Source organism: Esox lucius, chromosome 7 (genome assembly GCF_011004845.1).
Source record: "Esox lucius isolate fEsoLuc1 chromosome 7, fEsoLuc1.pri, whole genome shotgun sequence".
NCBI lineage: Eukaryota > Metazoa > Chordata > Actinopteri > Esociformes > Esocidae > Esox > Esox lucius.
Genome location: NC_047575.1, coordinates 1,757,770 through 1,778,996, shown reverse-complemented (window position 1 = coordinate 1,778,996; position 21,227 = coordinate 1,757,770). Strand labels below are relative to the sequence as shown.

Here is a 21,227-nt window from a genome sequence, read left to right as displayed (position 1 = left end):
TTTGAAGCAATTAAAAACATGAAAAAAACAAATACCAGAACAGGCTACTCCCCAACTCTGTATATAACCTACCCATTTATATAACCTATATGTCTGAACTCTATTACACCCACACATAAAACAATTACAATGTTAATAGTTAATTATCCTATTAACTATTAAGGTATTAATTAATAGTCAAAAATTATCTCTATAATTGTATTAAAAATAAACCACACGGAATGTATAGATTATGGGACTGTTTGGGGAACTGTTGCAAAGGTTTTCCAGCAAATCGGAGGGGAAACATTCCAGGTACACAAAGCTGTGTGAAACGATGGCCTGCACGGAAGTTGATGTGGAGGAGCTTCTGTCTCCAACTGAAGAGTTTTTACTTACATACCTTATGCCAAAGAAATGTTACGATTACTTTTTTGTCGACTTGAACGTTCTGCACGGTGAGGTCCGCAGTGATGATTGCGCGACATCGATGTGTAATTCACCGACGTGAAACTAATTTGTTAGATAGGCGCTTGCATAGAGCGATGATCAGGAAGTTGTTGGCATTGCAATTTTTTTTATGTGCGTCATTACAATGTTTTGTTACCTTTGTATAGACTACAATGTTTTATAAGCATTGCCAAATAACGTGGGTCCCCCCATCTGACAACCAACTGTTGTTGTGACTACAGTGCCATGCTGGAAGATAGTTTTGAGCCAAACTGTGGGAATTTGGATCATTCTTGGGACTGTGTTGGGTGAGAAAAGCATTTCTCTCCCTTTTTGAAATATGCTATTCATAACTGTAAGTGTTTCATTGACATATTTGGTTTTATCACATTTGCTTTAATGATTCTATTAATGCTATGAATACATTTTTGTTTTATTGATCTGTCACTGTGACTTTCTTCTGCTTCCCTTCTCACACCCACCCCCTCCTCTCCATAACTCTGCCCTACAGCGCAGCTCCCTCAGTTGTGGAGGATTCTGAGAACCAGGAATGCATCAGGAATCAGTTGGTGGTCTGTCTTATTGCATGTATATGCCATCACAGGACCTCTTCTCTTTTGTATCACCAATAATTTTCCTCTTGAGTATGTACAGTCAATCAATACAATTATAAATTTTTTATGAAAATTGTCCTGGCGTGCAGTATGATGTTGATGATCACAGAGCAGAATGATTTATCTTTTTTTATTTTATTTAGTTTTTTTCTTTTTTTCTTCACAGAGCCTGGGCAGAGAGACTGTTCATGTTAATCCAGTGTTTGGCAATGGGGTTTCTCATCCAACACTACAATAGGAACACCTTAAAAGGTCCCTTTTGTTTCCCTTTTGTTATTTAGTATGACCCTCTTAACCCAATACATTTTGTATTATTTTTGGTTCATACTGGTCCCCCTTAGGAATTGTTCCTACAACCCTGATTTTGCAGGTACCATGCTTGACCAACTCAGCCACACAAGACCCATGGTGCAGACGTGGGCTTCAATGCATAGTTTTCATTCACATGGTTGCTTTGACAGCCTGGCAGCCAAAACATTGTTGAAACATAGCGGCTAACACTGGGAATTCTATGGATATACATAGCACCCACTGATTTATTTTCATTGTTTAAAACAGCGACATCCCTTCCCGAGCTGAACTTTGGGAATGTGTACATATACCTTGTGGAGAATCCATCCCTTTACACTGCTACCAAAATGAAATCATGGCCTAACATTAGCTAGGCCATTGGAGTTGGTTGCATCGGTGCAGACAAAAACAGATTTCCTGTAGATATGATTGCAAATGCAATATATATGCAGTTATCGCATGTAATGGAACTGCAACTATCTGGCATTTTGAAGTATAACTAGTAAAAGTTGTGGAGTTGTCAATGGAGGGCAATGGAAGGAGAGTTTGTTTTTCCTGCAAAGTGGGCGTTTGCCGTGACGTCACATGAAAACTATCAATTGGCATGAGTCACTGTGTGCATTCCGTTTAAATGAAAGCTCAAAATACTGGCGATATAACATTTATTTTGAACACAACCAGTCAAACAGTTCCAGTTCTGGCAGTTCTCCACCCTTTTAGTATGACAAGCAATATCATGACAGAGTTCAAGTTGACAGTGTTCAGTCATCAATTTATTGTTTGAAACATGTATGTGTTCTCTACAGTTGCTGCTTTCTAACTGTCCTTGTTGTGTCTGGCAGGTGTTTTGTTCCTCCTGGCCTATGCTGTTGTGATGTTGCTCCTTACATTTGCCCTGACTTCGCCCCTGGTCCCTGAATGTATTGTGTCCGTGATGCAAGCCTCCAGCATGCTGGCTGTTGTTGTAAGCCGGGTAAGATACCTTCATGAGTTTGTTTTTACCCATCCAGATGGAAATATCAACATCTGGGAGTCAAGTGGCAGGGGTGGTACAGTCAATAGATGACTTGGGAACAGACGGGTATTCCGCAAAGCAGGATTAATGCCATTCATTAATTTTAATCCTGTGAAGACGCCTATTTGGACTGCTCTGTACGTTCGGTAGCGTCGTAACACTGGCTAGTGTATTATCTCAACTTGGGCCTACCCCACACCAAAGCTAGTTAGTGCTCCTAGCTAACTAACTCGGAATAATGACCATACTCACGCTTGGCAGTGACACCAACAGTGGGGGGACAACCGTGAATGTTGTCCTGGGCCCAGCCCATTTTGTTGGCTTGAATATAATTATCCATTAGTCAATTCGTATTCAGTACTATTGAGAAAGTTACACAGTTATTGAACAGAAGAATTGCATTGATGAAGGGATTCATGTATTTTCTCTTTTTTTGCCGGACCGTGTAAGCGAGGCCGGTCTAGAAGAGCAAATGTCACTTACTGAGTGAGTGAGTGACTGACCGACTGACTACCCCTTGTTAAACAGCGCAGTGGTTAGAGATGCAGACTACAGATTAACAGGTCCTGTGTTTGACTCCTGTCACAGTCCTGACAAATTATTTCTTAGGATTTGTTCAGGACAGATAAAAACTTACGCAGCTATGTTATAGGAAGCCTAAAGTAAAACAGTTCTGGTGGTTAAAATCCGTTATCTTCACCTATATTAATTCAGTAGTTATTGTATCAATGTCATTCACGAATGGCTAATAAACTGTTAAAAAGGCCAGTGGCAAAAGCCGTTCATGGATGCTATTTGTGGTGGAGGAAAACTTAATAAGAAACGTTACTCAGTTTAACACAATGGTTAATGGTGTCTAATGAAATAGTCAAACTCGACGTGATGTTCATGCATGATATTATACTGACTCCTGGTAAGCATACAGCTCTGTGGCGTAATGGTTAACAACACAGCCTGTCATGTGGGCGACCTGGGTTAGATTCTAGAGAGGGCAGCTGTAATGAACACGTTTTATTGCGGGCCAGCTGAATTAGGCTTAATTGTTGCCATGTTTTGTTTTATGATTGTGCCATTCTGTTATGACCTACAGTTGAATGTGAATCCCATAAGAAATAAAAGACATGTTTGCCTGCTCATGTTTTCTTTACAAATGGTACAAATATTACCAATTCTCCAAGGGTATGCAAACTTTTGAGCACAACTACTAACTAGAATAACCCTAACCTTATCAAGTTACTTCATAACCATAGCAAGCATATACCCACCTATCTATAATCAGGTAACACCTCATTTTTTCTTCCAATTTTTCATTCCGTGGATTTAACAAGGTGCTGGAAATGTGCATTAGGGATTTTATTCCATGCTGATTTGATTGCATCACATAGATTTTTCAGGCTTTTCTCTATTAGAAGGCTTTGGGCGTACCCTAGCGACAGACTGGTGTATACCCTGTTGTTGAAAATATTTATGCAGTAGGCCACCAGATTAGTAACCTAATCCTTTTCTTAATCACTTAAAATTATTATGACATTCTACTTATACATAATCTAAAAATATGTTTAAGACAAGTTTGAATGGCTTTGTATTTTTTTTACCTTTTATGCTTTTCCACATCAGAATAGTTTGTCAACAACATTATTTTGGTATTATTTAATAATGTGTTAATGTCAATTACACAACAAACGTTTTTGTTATTTTAGAATATTTGGCAATATCTAGTTAGCTAACTTCTTTAATGTGTTTGACCAGGTGATTCAGGTAGCCACTAACTACCTCCACGGCAACACAGGCCAGCTGTCACCTATGTCCGTATTCCTAGTTTTCACTGGCTCCCTTGCTCTCGTCTTCACATCTCTACAGGTAACACACATATATACTCGGAGGAAAAGTTGTTTTCCTGTGTTTATGATGTTGATCAACGAACTCCATAAGATTGCTTTCCTTTCAAATGCCTTTCTGCGTTTTAAAACCACTTTTCTGCAGTCACTTCCTATGACCCTCCATACCTGTTTTTCAACATTCTCCTTCTCTCCCATTCCTTATCTTCTGCTCTCCCCTCTCTCCTCCCTCTGGGCCTGTCTGTCTATAGGAGACTGGAGACTGGAGCTGTTTGTCTACTCTGACCCATCTGATAGCTGCTTCTCTTAGCTGCCTGCTCCTGGCCCAGGTGGTGTGTTACCAGGATTGCAGTACTAAAGATAAGACGGAGTAGTAGTTGATCAGTCATTAGTGTGTGTGTCTGTGTGTTATCCAGGCTAACAATACATTTATGGACCAGAAGGCCCCACAAAGATAGTAACACCGATCAGTCTAAAAAAAATTTTGCAAAGACCTTGCTGGGGAAAAATTTCCAGCTTAGGAGTTAGGGCATAGGGAAAATGTATAATTGGTCACAGTGGTAAGGGGTTACTTTCAGGTTAGGTACAGATTAGGCATTAGGACCAGGTAAAATGTATGTTAGGATTGGATTTAAGTTTAGGGCTAAGGGATTGGAACTTCTGGTGCCCACAAGGATAACAAATAACTGTGTTTGTGTGTGTGCATGTCTACGGTTCTGTTCTGTAAAATTTGGTCTTAATGTTTCAGGTCACAAAACTGTATTTTTACACTGACAGAAATTGCATTGTTGCTTGGAAACCATAAATACTGTGATTCTCATTGGGGCCTCTAGAGAGAGACAGAGCTCAATTTTCAAGCCAAACTTGAGGAAAGCTGATAACTGTTATGTCTTTAAAAAATAAATAAAGAACACACATTTTCACTGTCTTCTTCAACTTACTTTTACACATATCTTTTGTTTCTTTATTGGCATATATATATATATATATATATATATATATATATATAGGAATCTCTTATCCTTAATGAGGATGATAGTGTGGGTACAATACAATGCAATAACATCCTTAATGAGGATGATAGTGTGGGTACAATACAATAACATCCTTAATGAGGATGATAGTGTGGGTGAAACAATTTAATGACATTTGTTTCTGTGGATTATTATTATTTATTTTACCTAGTGGGTACAATACAATAACATCCTTAATGAGGATGATAGTGTGGGTGAAACAATTTAATGACATTTGTTTCTGTGGATTATTATTATTTATTTTACCTAGCCATCTTCTTGGGAGGTCTTCTTGGAGTTAGACTTCATATCCGCACAGATTGACATCTGCTTGGACTTGGTGTGTTGTTCTTTCCCTTATCTACCAGTCCAAGCTTATGTATCTCCAATCTCTTTGTATACCTTTAACCTGCTTTTTGATGTGCCATGTATAGCCCCTCCCTTAACAGCTCTGATCTAAGGATCTGTGTGGCTATGTGCCAGTGGCCAATGGTTGTTCTTCCCCTGCATATTCCCACATTTGGAATTTGGAAAATATATTATACAGTACAATGTTTTTTTTCCCCCAGATTTTAAATCTGTCTTACATTTATGACTGCTCTATAATGGTGTCAGGATTTCTTTTTTATTGTGTCTTTTTGCATATTTTTACCCCTGAATGTTTTCAGATCTTAATTTTAACTAAAGGCAACCCAAGTGAACAAACATAGTTTAATAATTTTTTTTAAATGAACAATTATGCAACAACCTATGTGAAAACAATTTAACCTTTTCATGTACATAATTGGTTTTATGCTATGACTAGAACAAAACACTTTCAAGACTGGTTAAGACTCTAGGAAGAATGTTGTATGAAAGGTGAGTCATGTATGAGCTTTTTTGATGGGTCATATTATATCTTGTGAAAACCAAACAGTGCTTTGAAATGACCACCTATCCAAAGTCCAGCATGGTGGTGTATTATGTAGTGTAAACTTTTTCCAGCTTCACCTGGAAGACATAATCAATGAAGGAACCATCAATTGGGCTCTCAATCTGAACATTTGAAAAGAGTGTCATTTATTCCCTTTATTTAATATGAACTCCCTTTATTAAATATAACTCGCTTTATTTAATATTAGGTTTTGGTTGAAGATCAGAAAACATTAGGTGACAAAAGTATTAAAAATATCTTCCTTCCTAAATGCTATCTGGAAAAGATATTGTCTACACTACTGTTCAAAAGTTTGGGATCTCATAGAAATGTCCTTAGTTTCCAAGAAAACATAAATGAAATGAGTTTGAATAGGAAATATAGCAAAATACAGTCATTGACAAGATTAGAATTAATGATTTGTAATTGAAATAATAATTGTGCCCTCCATTTGCAGAAATTACAGCTTCAAAGACATTTGGCATTCTAGTTGTCCATTTGTTGAGGTAATCTAAAGAGATTTCTCCCCATGCTTCCTGAAGCACCTCCCACAAGTTTGATTTGCTTCATGGGCACTTCTTACACACCATAGTCAAGCTACTCCCACAACAGCTCACTAGTGCCAAGTCTCAGACTTTAGGACTTAAGGTGGGGTTTGCGGATTGACACATTAAATGGTGTGAAAACGCAGCATGTTGTTCTATTCAAATGGCGATGTGTATCGTTTGCTTTAGGCCTCTCTAATGGTTTTCATCCAATCTAACAAACAGGTCCCTGATAAAATAAAGAAAATGAAGCAACAGTAAACTGAAGCAATGACTCAAAATGGAAAGAGTTGGAAAGACCGAAGGTGATACTCAATAGAAAAACGGAGCGCTGAGACTGAGACGTAGCCTGCTGAACCTATAACACAAAATTACCTCAAAATTCTTCCAAATCCTTCTATTAATGGTAGATAGTTGAAAAAATACTTATTAAACTGGTTTAGTTGCAGTGTCACAAATGTAGGTGGAGAAGGAGTCGGTCGCAGGAGAAATTAGTTCTATTACTTAAGTTAAAACGCCCTATTGTAGACAAACTGAGCATGGCCTTGTTGTTTATTTTACTACCAGAACCATATTGCCTTTAATTTTTCATAACCAGAAAACCAAATTGCTTTGATAGTTTACTCCTCCCTCCCCACGTGAGCCCCTCCATTAGTCCTTGGTACCAAATGTATTGTGGAACAGAAAGGTCAGGAGCTAACATCTGCATATAACACTGGTGTAGCCCTGGTACTGGGGTAAAGCACCAATGGAAACGTGGCATAGGGTGGAGATCCGGTGACTGCTGGCCACTCCATTATAGACAGAATACCTGCTGACTATTTCTTCCATCAAAAGACTGCACAGTTTAGAGCTTTGCGTTGGGTCATTATCCTGTTGTAGGAGCAAATTGGCTCCAATCAAGCACCGCCCACAGGGTATGGCATGCTTTTGCAAAATGGAGTGAGGCTTTTTTCTTCAAGATCCCTTTTACCCAGTACAAATTTCCCACTTTACCACCACCAAAGCACCCCCAGACAATCACATTGCCTCAACCAAGGAGCACCCTCAAGCACTCCCCCAGCATTTTTTTCATTTGATCTGCGTCTCACAAATGTTATTCTGAATAATTCCAACTTAGATTTGTCTGCCTATAACACTTTTCTCCCCAAATTTCCTCTGGCCAGTGTCTGTGTACCTTTGCCAGTCTTAATCTTTTCTTTTTATTGGCCAGTCTGAGATTTTTTACACGTACACATATGAGATTTGGCTTTTTTGCGACTCTGCCCGAAGGCCAGTATCCCGGAATCACCTCTTCACTGTTGACATTGAGACTGGTGTTTTGCAGGTTCTATTAAATGAAGGTGCCATTTGAGGACCTGTGTGGCATATGTTTCTCAAATTCGACACTCTAGTCTATTTGTCTTCTTGCTCAGTTGTGCACTTAGGGCCTCCCACTCTTCATATTCTGGTTAGAGCCAGTTTGCGCTGTTCTGTAAAGGGAGTAGTACACAGCGTTGTACAAGATCTTCAGATTCTTGGCAGTTTCTCCCATGGAATAGCCTTCATTTCTCAGAACAAGTATAGACTGATGAGTTTCAAATGAAAGTTATATTTCTAGCCATTTTGAGCAAACCCACAGTTGCTGAAGCTCCAGATACTCAGCTAGTCTAAATAAGGCCAGTTTTATTGCTTCTTTAATCAGCACAACTGTTTTCAGCTGTGCTAACATAATTGTAATGTTTTGATCAATTTGCCTTTTAAAATGATAAACTTGGATTTGCAAACCCAAAGTGCCATTGGAACACAGGACTGATGGTTGCTGATAATGGGCCTCTGTATGCAATAAAAAAACTGCTGTTTCCAGCTACAGTAGTCATTTACAACATTTACAATAGACAGTAAATGCAGCAATTGTATTTGAAAACTGTACTATTTGGTATTTTTCATTGTGATTTAACTATATATAGACAACCTAGTTAAATGTGGAAAAAAAGGCTGCAAATGTCATTGTTATTTATCAGCTTGATCTTACATTGACAAAATCATAAAAATCCATACTTGAATTGAGTAAAAATTGTTCACAGACAAATATCTATACTTTTTTTTATTCAGAAATGTGTGTTGATTAAGATAAATACTTTCTAAAGTTAATCTCAGTCTTTGGGAACTCTTTGGCATCCATGACATCCTGTTTCAGTCATAAATATGATGTGACACATATAGTCTGAATTTCCTTAACCATCCATCAACTGGAAAGGCCAGAGAGAACACAAATAAAATAAGAGAAAAGGTTGCTGACCTTCACAAATCAGGATAAGAAAGGCAAAAAAATTACAATTAGTGAATTAAAGTTGGCCAGCTCCAAGAAACAGTAATTACATTTATTTCACACCATTTATTTGTTCATATTTACCTACAGTGGATACAAAAAGTATACACACCCCTGTTAAAATGCCAGGTTCTTGTGATCCAAAAGAATTAGACAAAGATAAATCATTTCAGAACTTTTTCCAACTTTAATCTAACCTATAACATGAACAATTCAATTGAAAATAAACCTGTAATCTTCGAGGGGGAAAATTGAAATATAAAAACAATTACAATAACCTAGTGCACACCCTCTTATAAGTGGGGATGTGGCTGTGTTCAGAATTTACCAATCACATTCAAACTCATGTTAAATGTTAGAACAAAAACAGCCCAAAAGCATGATGCTGCCACCACCATGCTTCACTGTGGGTATGGTGTTCTTTGGGTGATGTGCAGTGTTATTTGGCCAAAACGTTAAACCTTGGTTTCATCAGACCATGTTATATTTTCCGACATGCTTTTGGGGGACTTGGATGTTTTTCTTTGTAAGAAAAGGCTTCCGTCTTGCCACCCTACCCCATAGCCCATTCATATGAAGAATACAGGAGATTTTTGTCGCATGTAGCACACAGCCAGTACTTGCCAAAAATTCCTGCAGTTCCTTTAATGTTGCTGTAGGCCTCTTGGAAGCCTCCAGATTTCTTGGAAGCCTCCAGTTTTCTTCTAGTCTTTTCATCAATTTTGAAGGGACATCCAGTTTTTGCCATATTTTCTCCATTTGATGATGACTGTGTTTGCTGTGTTTCATGGTATATCTAATGCTTTGGATTTTTTATTTTTTCTCCTGACTGATATCTTTCAACAATGAGATCCCTCTGATACTTTGGAAACTCTCTGCAGACCATGGCTTTTGCGCTGAGATGCAACTAAGAAAATGTCAGGAAAATCCTACTAGAACAGCTGAACTTTATTTGTGATTAATCAGAGACAATTTGAATGATGGCAGGTGTGTAATCACTTCTATTTAACATGAGTTTGAATGTGATTGGTTAATTCTGAACACAGCCACATCCCCACTTATAAGAGGGTGTGCACTCTTATGCAACCAGGTTATTGTAATTGTTTTTATTTTTCATTCTTCCCCCTTGAAGATTTCAGATTTTTTTCAATTGAATTGTTCACATTATAGGTCACATTAAAAGTGGGAAAGGTCCAGACATGATTTATCTTTGTCTCATTCTTTTACATCACAAAAACATGGCATTTTAACAGGGGTGTGTAGACATTTTATATCCACTGTATGATGCCAAAACCTCTGGATGGCATTGGAGCTCCATGCTAAAATACTGTACCTGGAGTATATAAAATAATTAGTTGAAGTTTTATATTTTGGCCCATCCAAAACATCCCTCAACCCACCTTTGGCTCATAACCAACCAGTTAAGAACCATTGTACTACAGTATACTCCAGCCTTTTGAATTTGAGATAAAAGGTGTCATTACTGAATATCTCCTTTTATTTGACTGGGTTTTCTTTTTTAAAACATATTTATTACTGTTTTGAAATTGAAAAACTTGATGTATCTTCAAAACAAATTTGAAGAACAAAATTGTAAAATAATATATTTACTAATGTAGGTCGATCTGTATAACAAATTAATTGGCTAAAATTAATTTGTACCAGTTCTCTAAAGTAGTCAAAAGTTTTGTGTTTGGTCCCATAAACATGCAATGATAACACAAGTTTAATGCACTTGCCTTTTGTTTTGATTGTGTTAAAGATTTAGTTTTGTCCAATCTTTACTTAGTTGTGGATTTTAAGTAAGAATAGAAAATGTTTTTGGACATTTATACATTAATGCAGATGCTTACTTAATTATTTATAATCATTATTTAATTGTGAATAATAAAAGGCATAAAGGTCAAACCTCCCAAAAAATATAAAAACCTCCCATTATTGGATTCATAAACCATTTTTATTTCTGAGTAAAACTAAAGTGAAAAACAGTAAAAGTCTAAAATATTATTATTATTAAACATTTGATCTCAAATTGAAAATATTGAGCCAAATGTATTTTTTTTTGTGTCACTGATCAATTGGGGTTGACTGAAAGAAGACATTTTTGCACATTCAGGCTTTTTAAGAAAATATCAGTTGAATGCTGTGAATGTTTCTGGAGGGATCAACAGATGTGTTTGCGTGTCTGAACAAAAACGTGGGTTTACCGGTGCATTCATTGGCGGAACACCTGTGCTAACTCCACACTGTGTTTCTTGGGCGTGAGTTGTCAGAGTTGTTGACCTCGATGTGTTGGCTTTGTGTAGTGTGGCACGACATCGAGAGACTCAGAACAGGCTAGACCAGTCCGGCCCCAGCCCAAACATAGGGTGGTCTATCTCTGAGAACTCAAGTACAGCCACTCCAGCGTTTGCTGTGGGTTTGGGAAGGGAGCAATGCATATACTATGGAAACACACCTTCCGAGGCTTATAGAAAGGGGGAAGAAATAAAATCAATTGAAACCACTTAACAATGGGTCTTACACATAACTAAAATCTTAAGCATCACTGTTTAATATATCAAAATATTTCACTGGATGCTGGTGAAACCATGTAATAGGGATATGTTTACTAACACTACAACACTTCTCATTAGTAACCAGTGCATTGCCATGAGTGAATTAGTTCCTTTATGAATTGCTAATGTTTTCTCCTTTTTCTGTAGGAAATTGAAAGTACTGTTTGCTTTGACCAGCTAATAACTTCTGAGGCACAGGCTTACAATGTTGGAACCAGACACAGCATCTTTCTATCTCTCTGTTTTTGTGTAGCTTTGCCAGACACACACAAATGAGTGCTATGCCAGCATGTCACCCATGAGAGAGTTCAGCCCTGATCTCTGGTGACTGTTCACAGCTGTGGTAAAATATGCTGCAAATCCAGCCCCCTCTTGTGACATGGCACTGGAGCGTGGCAGCCATTCTACACACGAAAGACACCCACTCCTATAGCACTCACCTGCTGCCTGTCCACAAAACATCTTTCAGTTTGGCTTGGGAAAAACTAACCTGTTTGCCCAACAAACATAGACATGGTTCTTCCTATTTTAATTTGTTTTTAATTTTCAAAATGTATTCCCTTACAGCAGCTCCCAAAATATCTTCACTCTCCCTTTCTTATTTTGGGATGTAAGAAAGGGAATTTGCCATACAATTCTACACATTCTGTTAGGTTTTACTTCTATTATGTGAGTGTCTCAAACATTGCAAAACATTCAGTGTCAATATAAAATCAGCCTTAACTGGCAAACAAGTCTAGTTGTTTATCTGGACCTTTTATGAATGGCATTTAAGCACTTTTTTAAAGTCTGTTGACATACCCCAATTTGAAAATTGCTCCTTGCATTCTACAAACCTGATGGGTTTATAGAATCCAAAACAACTTTAAAAATGCATACAATGTGTCCACTCTTCTGGCAGTTCACATGGGTGTCCCTCAGAATTTGATTCTTGGGCCTACTGCTTACTGCCAGTAATTCCCTCATCCATCTCTAACCGGCCCCTCACTGTGCTGTCCAACCTTCAACATTGCTTTAAAATGTCGAACATGCCTCCTCTGAACACTATCTACTCCTTAATAACAAAACAATTGAATATATGAAGTCTTCCATAACCTTCTTGCCCCCCAAACTTTCTTGCCCTGGATGGGACTAAGTTGGAGTATGTCAGCACCTAGAAATATATTGGAATTTGGCTTGACTGCTCACTCTTGTTTATCAACATTGCCTGCAGTCCAAATTTAAATCAATAAATTATTTGCATCTGAAAAACTACTCCATACGTTACATGTAATTTACCACTATACCATCCACTGTATAAGTGGCCCCATTCAACACTCATCATTGTGACATTTATAGTAAGGTTAATTGGCCCTCCTTCACTGGTACAAGCCCTGTCTTCCATAGTTCACTACATAACACCTGTTACTCTGATAGTAACCTGCGCTCTGGAAGATATATTCTTCCTTTGGTCAATATCTTTTCAGTTTGCTACAGCCAGTGACTGGAATTAGTTGCTAAAGATCCTTAGGCTTGACACGCTCGTCTCACAAAGATAACTGTCAACTTCACCTGTTGAATCCCCTATCTGTTTATGTCCTTTTTTTATTAAATTTTTATGTTTGTCCATCATCAGTTTGAGAGGGTCACAGACAATGTTTAACTTTTTATTGCCTATTATAAAATTGTTCAACAGTGCCATTGTAGGCCTAGCAATTTGATTTAAATCTACAAATGAATGTTGGGCTGGATTAGAGAGGTTTTGCTGCAATGCAACAGGACAGGAGTGGCACACATTTAACTGGAGGGGGTAGGTAGTTTGGTGACGGGGTATCCCTTGGTTACAACAACCTGTGGAAGACTGCCTAAGAGATTTCTACAACCAGACAAGTGGACCCCTCCACACCCCCCCTCATTTGGAGGCCCACCCCCTTAAAAAATGAGTACAGTTCATACAATTCAGTTTTTCAGTGTTCCTAGATGTCCTCATCCAAAATATATTTTAAAATGTGTGTGATAAGTAACCAATGCCGTCACTTAAGGAAATTGTTTTGCATAGACCTAGTGATGTTCTTTTTATATGCGGCCGTGGCCAGGCCTACGACATTCCCTAAACTGGCTTCACTAGTCAGTCAGTAATGTGATGGCAGACCTTATTTCCATGAGAATAGTAAGGGGCAGGGAAAGGGTTAAGCCTGGACTGTGGGATAAGGAAGACGGGGCACTCAATGCAACGCTAATTTTCTGCCCTGTGGGACACCCAGAGAAAGGAGGACAAAGCCAGCCATAAGACATGCTGAGAACCATGGCTTTACTGTGTGCACCTGCATGCTCTAAAGCAGCAAGAGAACAATGGGATTTACCGAAACGGGTAATTATGCTCTGGAGTTGGACAGCCTTCCAATCTCCTTTTCTGTGGGGATAGAAGTGGGCCAAGTTCTGGAGAAAGTGATGTAGACATAATATTATGGAGCGTTTACTAAAGTTTTAAGAGAAGCCAGATGCCGCTTCATAGATTTTCTTAGATCACAAAGGAAGACGTTTGAAATTAAAACCACATTAAATAAAATGTAGCCTTATTGTTCAATCCAATGGGCCATGACTATAAATTTGTACAACATTTATTTAAACTTCAATGGTTGATTTTAGTATTTTCCTTAATTACTTTTTATGTAAATTAGAGTTTAGGATTCATAGTAGGCAAATTGTGACAGCAGAAAATATAAAAAATAATAAAATTCTTTATTACTTTTCTTAAACATTGTTGAAATAAAAATACCCTTACTATAAGGGCATTTAAAAAAAACATTAATTGTTACATTTCATAACTGTAAATAAGGCCTGAACCTCAAAAAAGCAGCATAATTATAAACTAAACATTAACAAGTTTCACAAACATTGGTTGAGTTTTGTGTTTGACAAATGTGAAATAAAACCAGCTGCCATTTTACTTTAATATAAATTACAGTGTAGACCCATTAAGAGGTAAATTATCTTTCTGAATTAATATAAAAATGGCAGCTGTCTGACAGGGACACTTAAGATTGTCAATGTCTAAGCCATTTTGTTCAGAAAATATTAATCAACGGTCCATTTAAACTTTGACATCCCACTGCAGTTATTAAAACTCTTTCAGATGGATGATTAAGAGAAATGGTAGAATGGGACAATTTCTGCTTTTTGCAATCACAACTATCATGGTATTCAAACAGAAATGTACACTGAAACAATCAACTACCAATGACGTAACCACCATCTAGTCACAAAATATTGTCTGTCTCATCTTTGTTTTGAAAAATAGTTTATCTTCAGTTCCTCTGCATTTTCTGACCTCTCTGAGCTGCCAGCAGTCAAACCCAGCTGATCAAGTCAGATCAGGTTGGTTACTAACTTCCACCCATTTGCCAAAATGCCAGATGGTCATGTCCGTGCAGCATATTCGAGCTGTCTAACTTGGGTTTCTTGAGCAAACTGATTATTACCAGCTCAATCATGAGACCCTCAAGGAATAACATGAACCAGAGTGGGGGCTTACCGGTGGGTGGGTGGGTTGGTGTGTTAGAAAAAACAGAGCTGATTTCCGTTAGCAGACTTCCCCTGCTTCTGGACTTTCACAATAACAGTGTCAGACTATGTTGTTCAGAGGTTGATTGAGGATGTCAAAAAGAATGCTAGAATGGAAGTCCACTGCATTTCAACAAGCACAAGACGCAGCTATTTCAACCAGTGCCAGCTCTCAGTTCTGAAGTAAGGATTCGGTTCAAAGGTGGGTGAGTGGTGCTGACCCTCCCAGGTAATGCTGCTGGATATTAGCCGCAGATACAGAGTAACCTCTCTGGGCTTCTGAGGTGTCTCCGCCAGGCATGTACATGCTGATCATGTCCCTGAGATGATCCCCCTGGACCTGGAGGCCACGCTGGCCTTGGTGTGGCTGATGGTGGTGCTGCTGGAGGGGGCTGTTGGTCCCAGTGGGGGATGGGGACATGCTGTGGCCATCAGACTGCTGCTTCACCATAGACATCACCGGGCTGACCTGCTGGGGGCTGCTGCTGTAGGACATGGGGCTGGAGGAGAGAGTTTGTGTTACAAATAATTTCAGATAATAAATATATATATTTTTTTTAATTATACATCCATCTCAAGTGGGAATATGACACCCAGATAATTAAAAATAACTTAGTTTGTTAGGCTTAGAACTCCATGAAAAGTAGAACACATGGCAATTTTATTCACAGATAGAAAGTAACTATCTAGACTCACCTATATGCATTTGCACCGTTCATGTAGGCCTGAGCTTGGGCCATACTGGACTGATATTGCAGTGCTGACAGGTCGTAGCGGTGAAGCTGCTGGGTGTAGCCTATGGCCTCGTTCTGCATCGCTGCGGCGTAACCCCCCGTGTGGCCCCAGCCATAACTGTCCATTCTAGGGTTTCCACCTTGTCCCTGTGCCGTGGAAGGACTCAACAGGTGGTTACCGGGAATCTGATATTGCGCGGTAAGATTATTATTCTTAGGCACCGGTTTGGTTTTACGACGGGGTTTGTATTTATAGTCTGGATAATCCTTCATGTGAACCGCGCGGAGGCGTTTTGCCTCGTCAATGAACGGCCGTTTCTCTGCATCTGTAAGAGATTTCCACTCAACTCCCAGCCGTTTCGATATCTCGGAATTGTGCATTTTGGGGTTTTCCTGAGCCATTTTCCTTCGCTGGCCGCGAGACCAGACCATAAAGGCATTCATGGGCCGCTTGACTTTGTCCATCGGGTCAGGTTGGATTGCTGGAGGTTTGGAGCCTGCATGGCCTCCCCCATGCCCCCCTCCTCCGTTCGCAGGTGGCTGCCCGGTTCCAGACTGATGCGAGGATACAGAGGACTTGAGTTGGTGCTCCATTATGTTATACATATTTATAAATGAAATACACCAAGTGTTAACAGAGTTTTCAGATTTGTCCAATCTTCCTTGATTAAAATAAGTTAATTCAACCGAATATTCCAAACGAGGTTGAAATCGATAAAAGACTAATCGAAAATCAGAGATGAAAACCAAATCGCATCAAAAACATCATGCTACCAATTCAATATTAAGATAAAGGCCAAGACGATACTCTGGAAACAGGGATTTAGATGTACTGCTGTAGCTAGAGTTCCTTCTTGAAATCAAAACTCCCTCTCCCACTGGTAGCTGGTGATTATAAAACTTCTACACAAGCAAATCCGCTTCTAACTGCCCCCTCTCCCTCCACCCCACTCATTTACATCTCTATAGAAGGGGTGCGGTGAATTTGGAATGCACTTGAGTGAATGTGAAGTGAGGAGAAATCGCAGTGGGAGGAAGCTAGGGAACCACTCTCCCCGTGTCCCCATACAAACTACAAACTTTACTTTGTTAAATGTATTATAGTTATTGTTTATTTAAGATATACTGCTCAATTCCATAAAAACACTATTTTCGCAGTAGGCTTACTCTTTTTCCTATTGGACTCAGATTTGGTCTCGAGAAGCCAGTTGTTTAAAAATCTACAATTACTACCAGGGGACCCCCCTGGTAGCTATGCTTTCACGTTTTTTATAATCAGAACTGAGTCGTTACGGGATGAATATTGTAAAATATATATATACATATATCACCCACCAAATTAAAGATGTAGGCTGAAAAAACAAAAGTATATAAATAATGCATCCATTTAAATCACGTATCTTAATGACATCTATAGCCTCGTGTGTATGTATGACAGAGTACAGTGGCCTATGTTTACACAGTACAGTATGTACAGGATCCATTTCCCAGTAAAGCCCACAACCCATGCCCCCTTGTACCCAGTAGCAGCTCCCTGCTGTTCTAAAATGAGTCTAGGTGTGAGGTTAGTAGCTCTCAACTGACACCTTTTCTAGTTTCTATGGTCATCACTTTACACCTCCATTGTGGTTTAGGTGTGCACTCACAGCCATCCATCAGTAAATAGCTAATTCATTATGCTTTACAGGATCATGCTAAAGAGTCTGTGCCTGAGTTGTGCTAGAACCCAGTCAGTGTGGTGGTATTTGTTATGCAATAAATGACTATACGATGTATGTACTGACAGTAAACTTGAAATACTACTAGGCCCATCACCGAAATTGTTTACTAACTGGCACTCATTTCTATCCACTTCAAGCACTAGGTAGAGGGATAAAAGTGTAATAAACTGATGTAAACAAATAGGCTGAAGACAATAGACAACAATGAGTACAATAATCCTGGTCCCCCTCAACATCGTAGATATTATGTTGGTTTAAGAGCTCCATTCAGTCATTTAGACTTGTCTGCCATAATACACACCATCCAGTCTTTTTGGACTTGTTCCAAAAGCCACCACAATAAAACCATTAATATTATATTTGGACTGATGACCAGTGATCAAGATAATATGGACATAATACAATTTTATTTGACTATTTGTACTTATTGAGTGGGTATGATGTTGCTAATATATCCACATTATTGCTGATGTTTGCAGGCGATATGGAAAAATATGAAGAAACACATTAATGTCTCCTGGTGTTGTGATGGTGACAATCAGTTTGACATAAATCGGACAAATAAGATGCAGACAGGTCAGAGGGGCATGAAGTTTGAAAGCCTCTAGCGTAATGCTTGTATGGAAGTGGAGATTGGCAATGACAGATTTGAGCCAATGAAGCAAAGGGAAAATGAAGTGAAGAGGTTGCAGAGAAGAAAGAGCCAAGAAATAGAGGGAGGCAAAAGAAACAGAGTGAGAGAGAGAGTTGCACAAAGGGAAAGGGTTGGGGATGGGGGTTGGTGGTCGGGAGAGAAAGTCCTCAGAGACAAGCAGATTGAAAGTCGCTCTATTCATCACTCTCCTCTCCAGCTCTTCTCATGTAAATGGGCCCTGCCGTCTCCCTGCTATCCGTCACAGGGCTGAGGAACATAGGCATGGCCCTTTACGAGCCTCCGGCACACACAATTGCCCTGCTAACAATTGGGTTGCCAGTGGGGGGTTGGGGGGTTCACGGTTGGGAGGCCAATCCTTGTGAGAGAAGTACTAGAGGATGGATACTGGGAGAAATTAGAGGAATGGCCACCTACACTGAGCCAGAGAGGAATGTATTGGTGTGGGTTGGTAGCATTTAATAACATCAGGAAAATTGATCGAAAGGACTACCGGGATGTAGTGTGAGAGAAAAGAGAAGCTTCTAAACTGTAAAAAAGTGAAGGCTGAAGGGCTGGATTTTTTGTAAAATACAAAGATAGGACAGTGGCATGCTCTGAAGTTTGAGTAACTCTGATTCATATAGACTTGTTTGATAGATATGCTCCCATATCAAATTTCCTGATCTATGACCAAACTGATCACACATGAATATTCCAAATGCTCTGATGTCTTTCCATATAAATACAATGTACATTAGAATATTATTTTGTATTTACCACTCATAATGTATCTATAATATGCAATAATTCTACCCATATTGTTCATATTCCCCAGCTTACTCTTTTTAAAATGGTTGCTAGTTTACATTGCTATGTATATTGCCATATTTTTGCTTAATATATTTCTTAATTGTTACTACATAGATGTCGTGTGCCATGTCATAAGAATTTCATTGTGTAGGATAACGCTGTGTTATTCGGTGCATTTGATAAATAAACTTTGAACTGAACATCTTTTAGGGACATTAACTATTTATCATTTCAAGGAGCACTTTTATTTCAGCCCCCAGGAAATGTAGCTGTTGGGATCCTATACTAAACATACATTTATATCCTCACAAAGATAATACAATTAAATAATGAAAATATGTATTCATAGCATTTCTTGAAAACAAAATATAAATCCTTTAGATTATATGGGATTATTCACTTCATGACTGTCATTAACTCCACTTATCTCCATGGTTCAGTAAAACACTTGGCCAAAAATTCTGACTAGTGATGGCCATCAATGGTTTATGAATAGGACATTTTATACAAAGCTGTTGGGCAGAGTTACTTCGGCCCCACCTCCCTTATTTTTGGGTGCATTAATTGTAAAAGTTATCTGTATATCCGGAAATGGATATGCCTGAACTATCAAACACGGTCTCAGGGACGGTTAACTCTAGAGATAGCTGCAATCTCCACAGAATTAGGTAGACAAACGTTTAGTTTTTCTGCACCTCACATTTGGACTAATTCCAAGGTTATTTTAAATTGAATGATTTGAATGCCTCTAGCACAATTCAAAAGGATGAGAGGAATATTTCCATGAATAAGGTGTCATCTTACGAACTGTGTTCATGATTTATTTTTGGGGGGTGCTCCTTATACATTCTATTGAATAATAATTGTGTTGATCCAGGGCTCATCCACAAGAGACCTTTGGTCCCAGCATGACCTCCCCGACTAAAATAAAGGTTAAATAAATTGGCACTGCTTAGTGGTGGCACAAAATATACAGATACTCAATATTGGACAGTATTTGGAATCCATCTGGTGGTGGTAAAAGGTATTACATCATGTGTGTCAAGCTAAGGACATATTAATGCAATAGAAGTAATTAATGCAATAGAGGTAGGGTGGCTTGGGGTAAAATGCCTCCCTGGGTTAACCCCCCCCCCCCCTTGTAATTCTCAACCATATTTTATTTCCACACTTTCCTTGATTGCCACTATTCTTGTTCAGCTAGAAAATGTAGAATAATCTCAACTGAGCAAAAAATTCCACAAAAACAATGTTGACATAAGTTGATCATATTTTGTATCATTTAGAAAACATTGTAATGTGACGTGATGAAGTTAGACCTCTAAGCAAATTTTTATTGCAATTCTGTTTTTGTGGTGATCATATTTCAGTCTAAACGACCCCTCTCCTTTGGGACAAAATGCCCAAGGGGGATTTTACCCTTGAGAATGTATTGGTAAAATATATCAGAAAATCTGCTGAAATATAACAAAGTTCTAGATATAGCCTAATATAAGTAGTTTTTAGTTCAACAGCTAGTTTACTGGGCATATATTAACATCTAATATAATAGGCCTATCAAGTGGCACTGCTACTGAATTCCAATTGATGCTCAATATTATTGATTCAATGTTTTCAACTTAATACTTTTGAACAGTTAACAAAACATATTTTAAAAAAGTCATCAAAAGTTATTTGAAATCATAATGTTATACTTTAAGCTTTTTGCCTTTGGATATTGGAATGTGCAATATATGGTTAAAATTGGTTTTGTTAACTCAAATACTGCAAGGAAGATTTAATTATTTTCAATGGTATAGATAACAGTGAATGATTTTGACACCTAAATATGGATTTTTTTTTTAAAAGGGGGGGGGGGGTTTCCCATATAGTTGGGTAAAAAATCAAATTTCCATAGTTTAACATTTGACTAAGTTGCAATAAAATAGAAACATTCTGCTATTTTTTTCCCACAAGTATTTGTCTGACTTTAATCAATATGTTCATGTAAAAATACGACCAAACTTTGCTTTTTGAGTCCGAAAATACAACCCCCCCGCCCAAGTTATCCTATTCTTTGTGATCTAGCCAGCCAGACATCAGTTTATTTCCCCATCTTCAAAATAAAGTTTTTATTACAATACATCCATACTTAAATGGAGAATTCAAATGTAAAAAAGTATTACATTTTTAAAAACACTATACATTTTTTTTTGCTTACGTTCAAACAGACATCACAAACCATTCATAGCTTGCATGATAAAGTTGCTCACAGTACA

The 21,227-nt window shown here is 38.4% G+C and overlaps 2 protein-coding genes across 2 annotated transcripts; one reads left to right on the top strand and one right to left on the bottom strand.

Annotated features, from left to right (window-relative positions):
- The first annotated feature begins 277 nt into the window (after window positions 1-277).
- LOC105007921 (mannose-P-dolichol utilization defect 1 protein) lies at window positions 278-5,108 on the top strand. Its single transcript, XM_010867046.3, has 7 exons — window positions 278-437; window positions 672-737; window positions 941-1,073; window positions 1,210-1,295; window positions 2,177-2,307; window positions 4,099-4,209; window positions 4,439-5,108. Exons 1-7 carry the CDS (start codon window positions 317-319, stop codon window positions 4,559-4,561), a joined length of 771 nt encoding a protein of 256 aa, XP_010865348.1. The 5' UTR covers window positions 278-316; the 3' UTR covers window positions 4,562-5,108.
- A 9,178-nt stretch (window positions 5,109-14,286) lies between these two features.
- Window positions 14,287-16,675, bottom strand: LOC105007920 (transcription factor Sox-19a). The gene is made up of 2 exons (XM_010867044.3): window positions 15,767-16,675; window positions 14,287-15,570 (listed from the first exon to the last, which is right to left on the bottom strand). The coding sequence occupies exons 1-2, from the start codon at window positions 16,408-16,410 to the stop codon at window positions 15,267-15,269; spliced, it is 948 nt and encodes a 315-aa protein (XP_010865346.2). The 5' UTR covers window positions 16,411-16,675; the 3' UTR covers window positions 14,287-15,266.
- Between the last annotated feature and the right edge of the window lie 4,552 nt (window positions 16,676-21,227).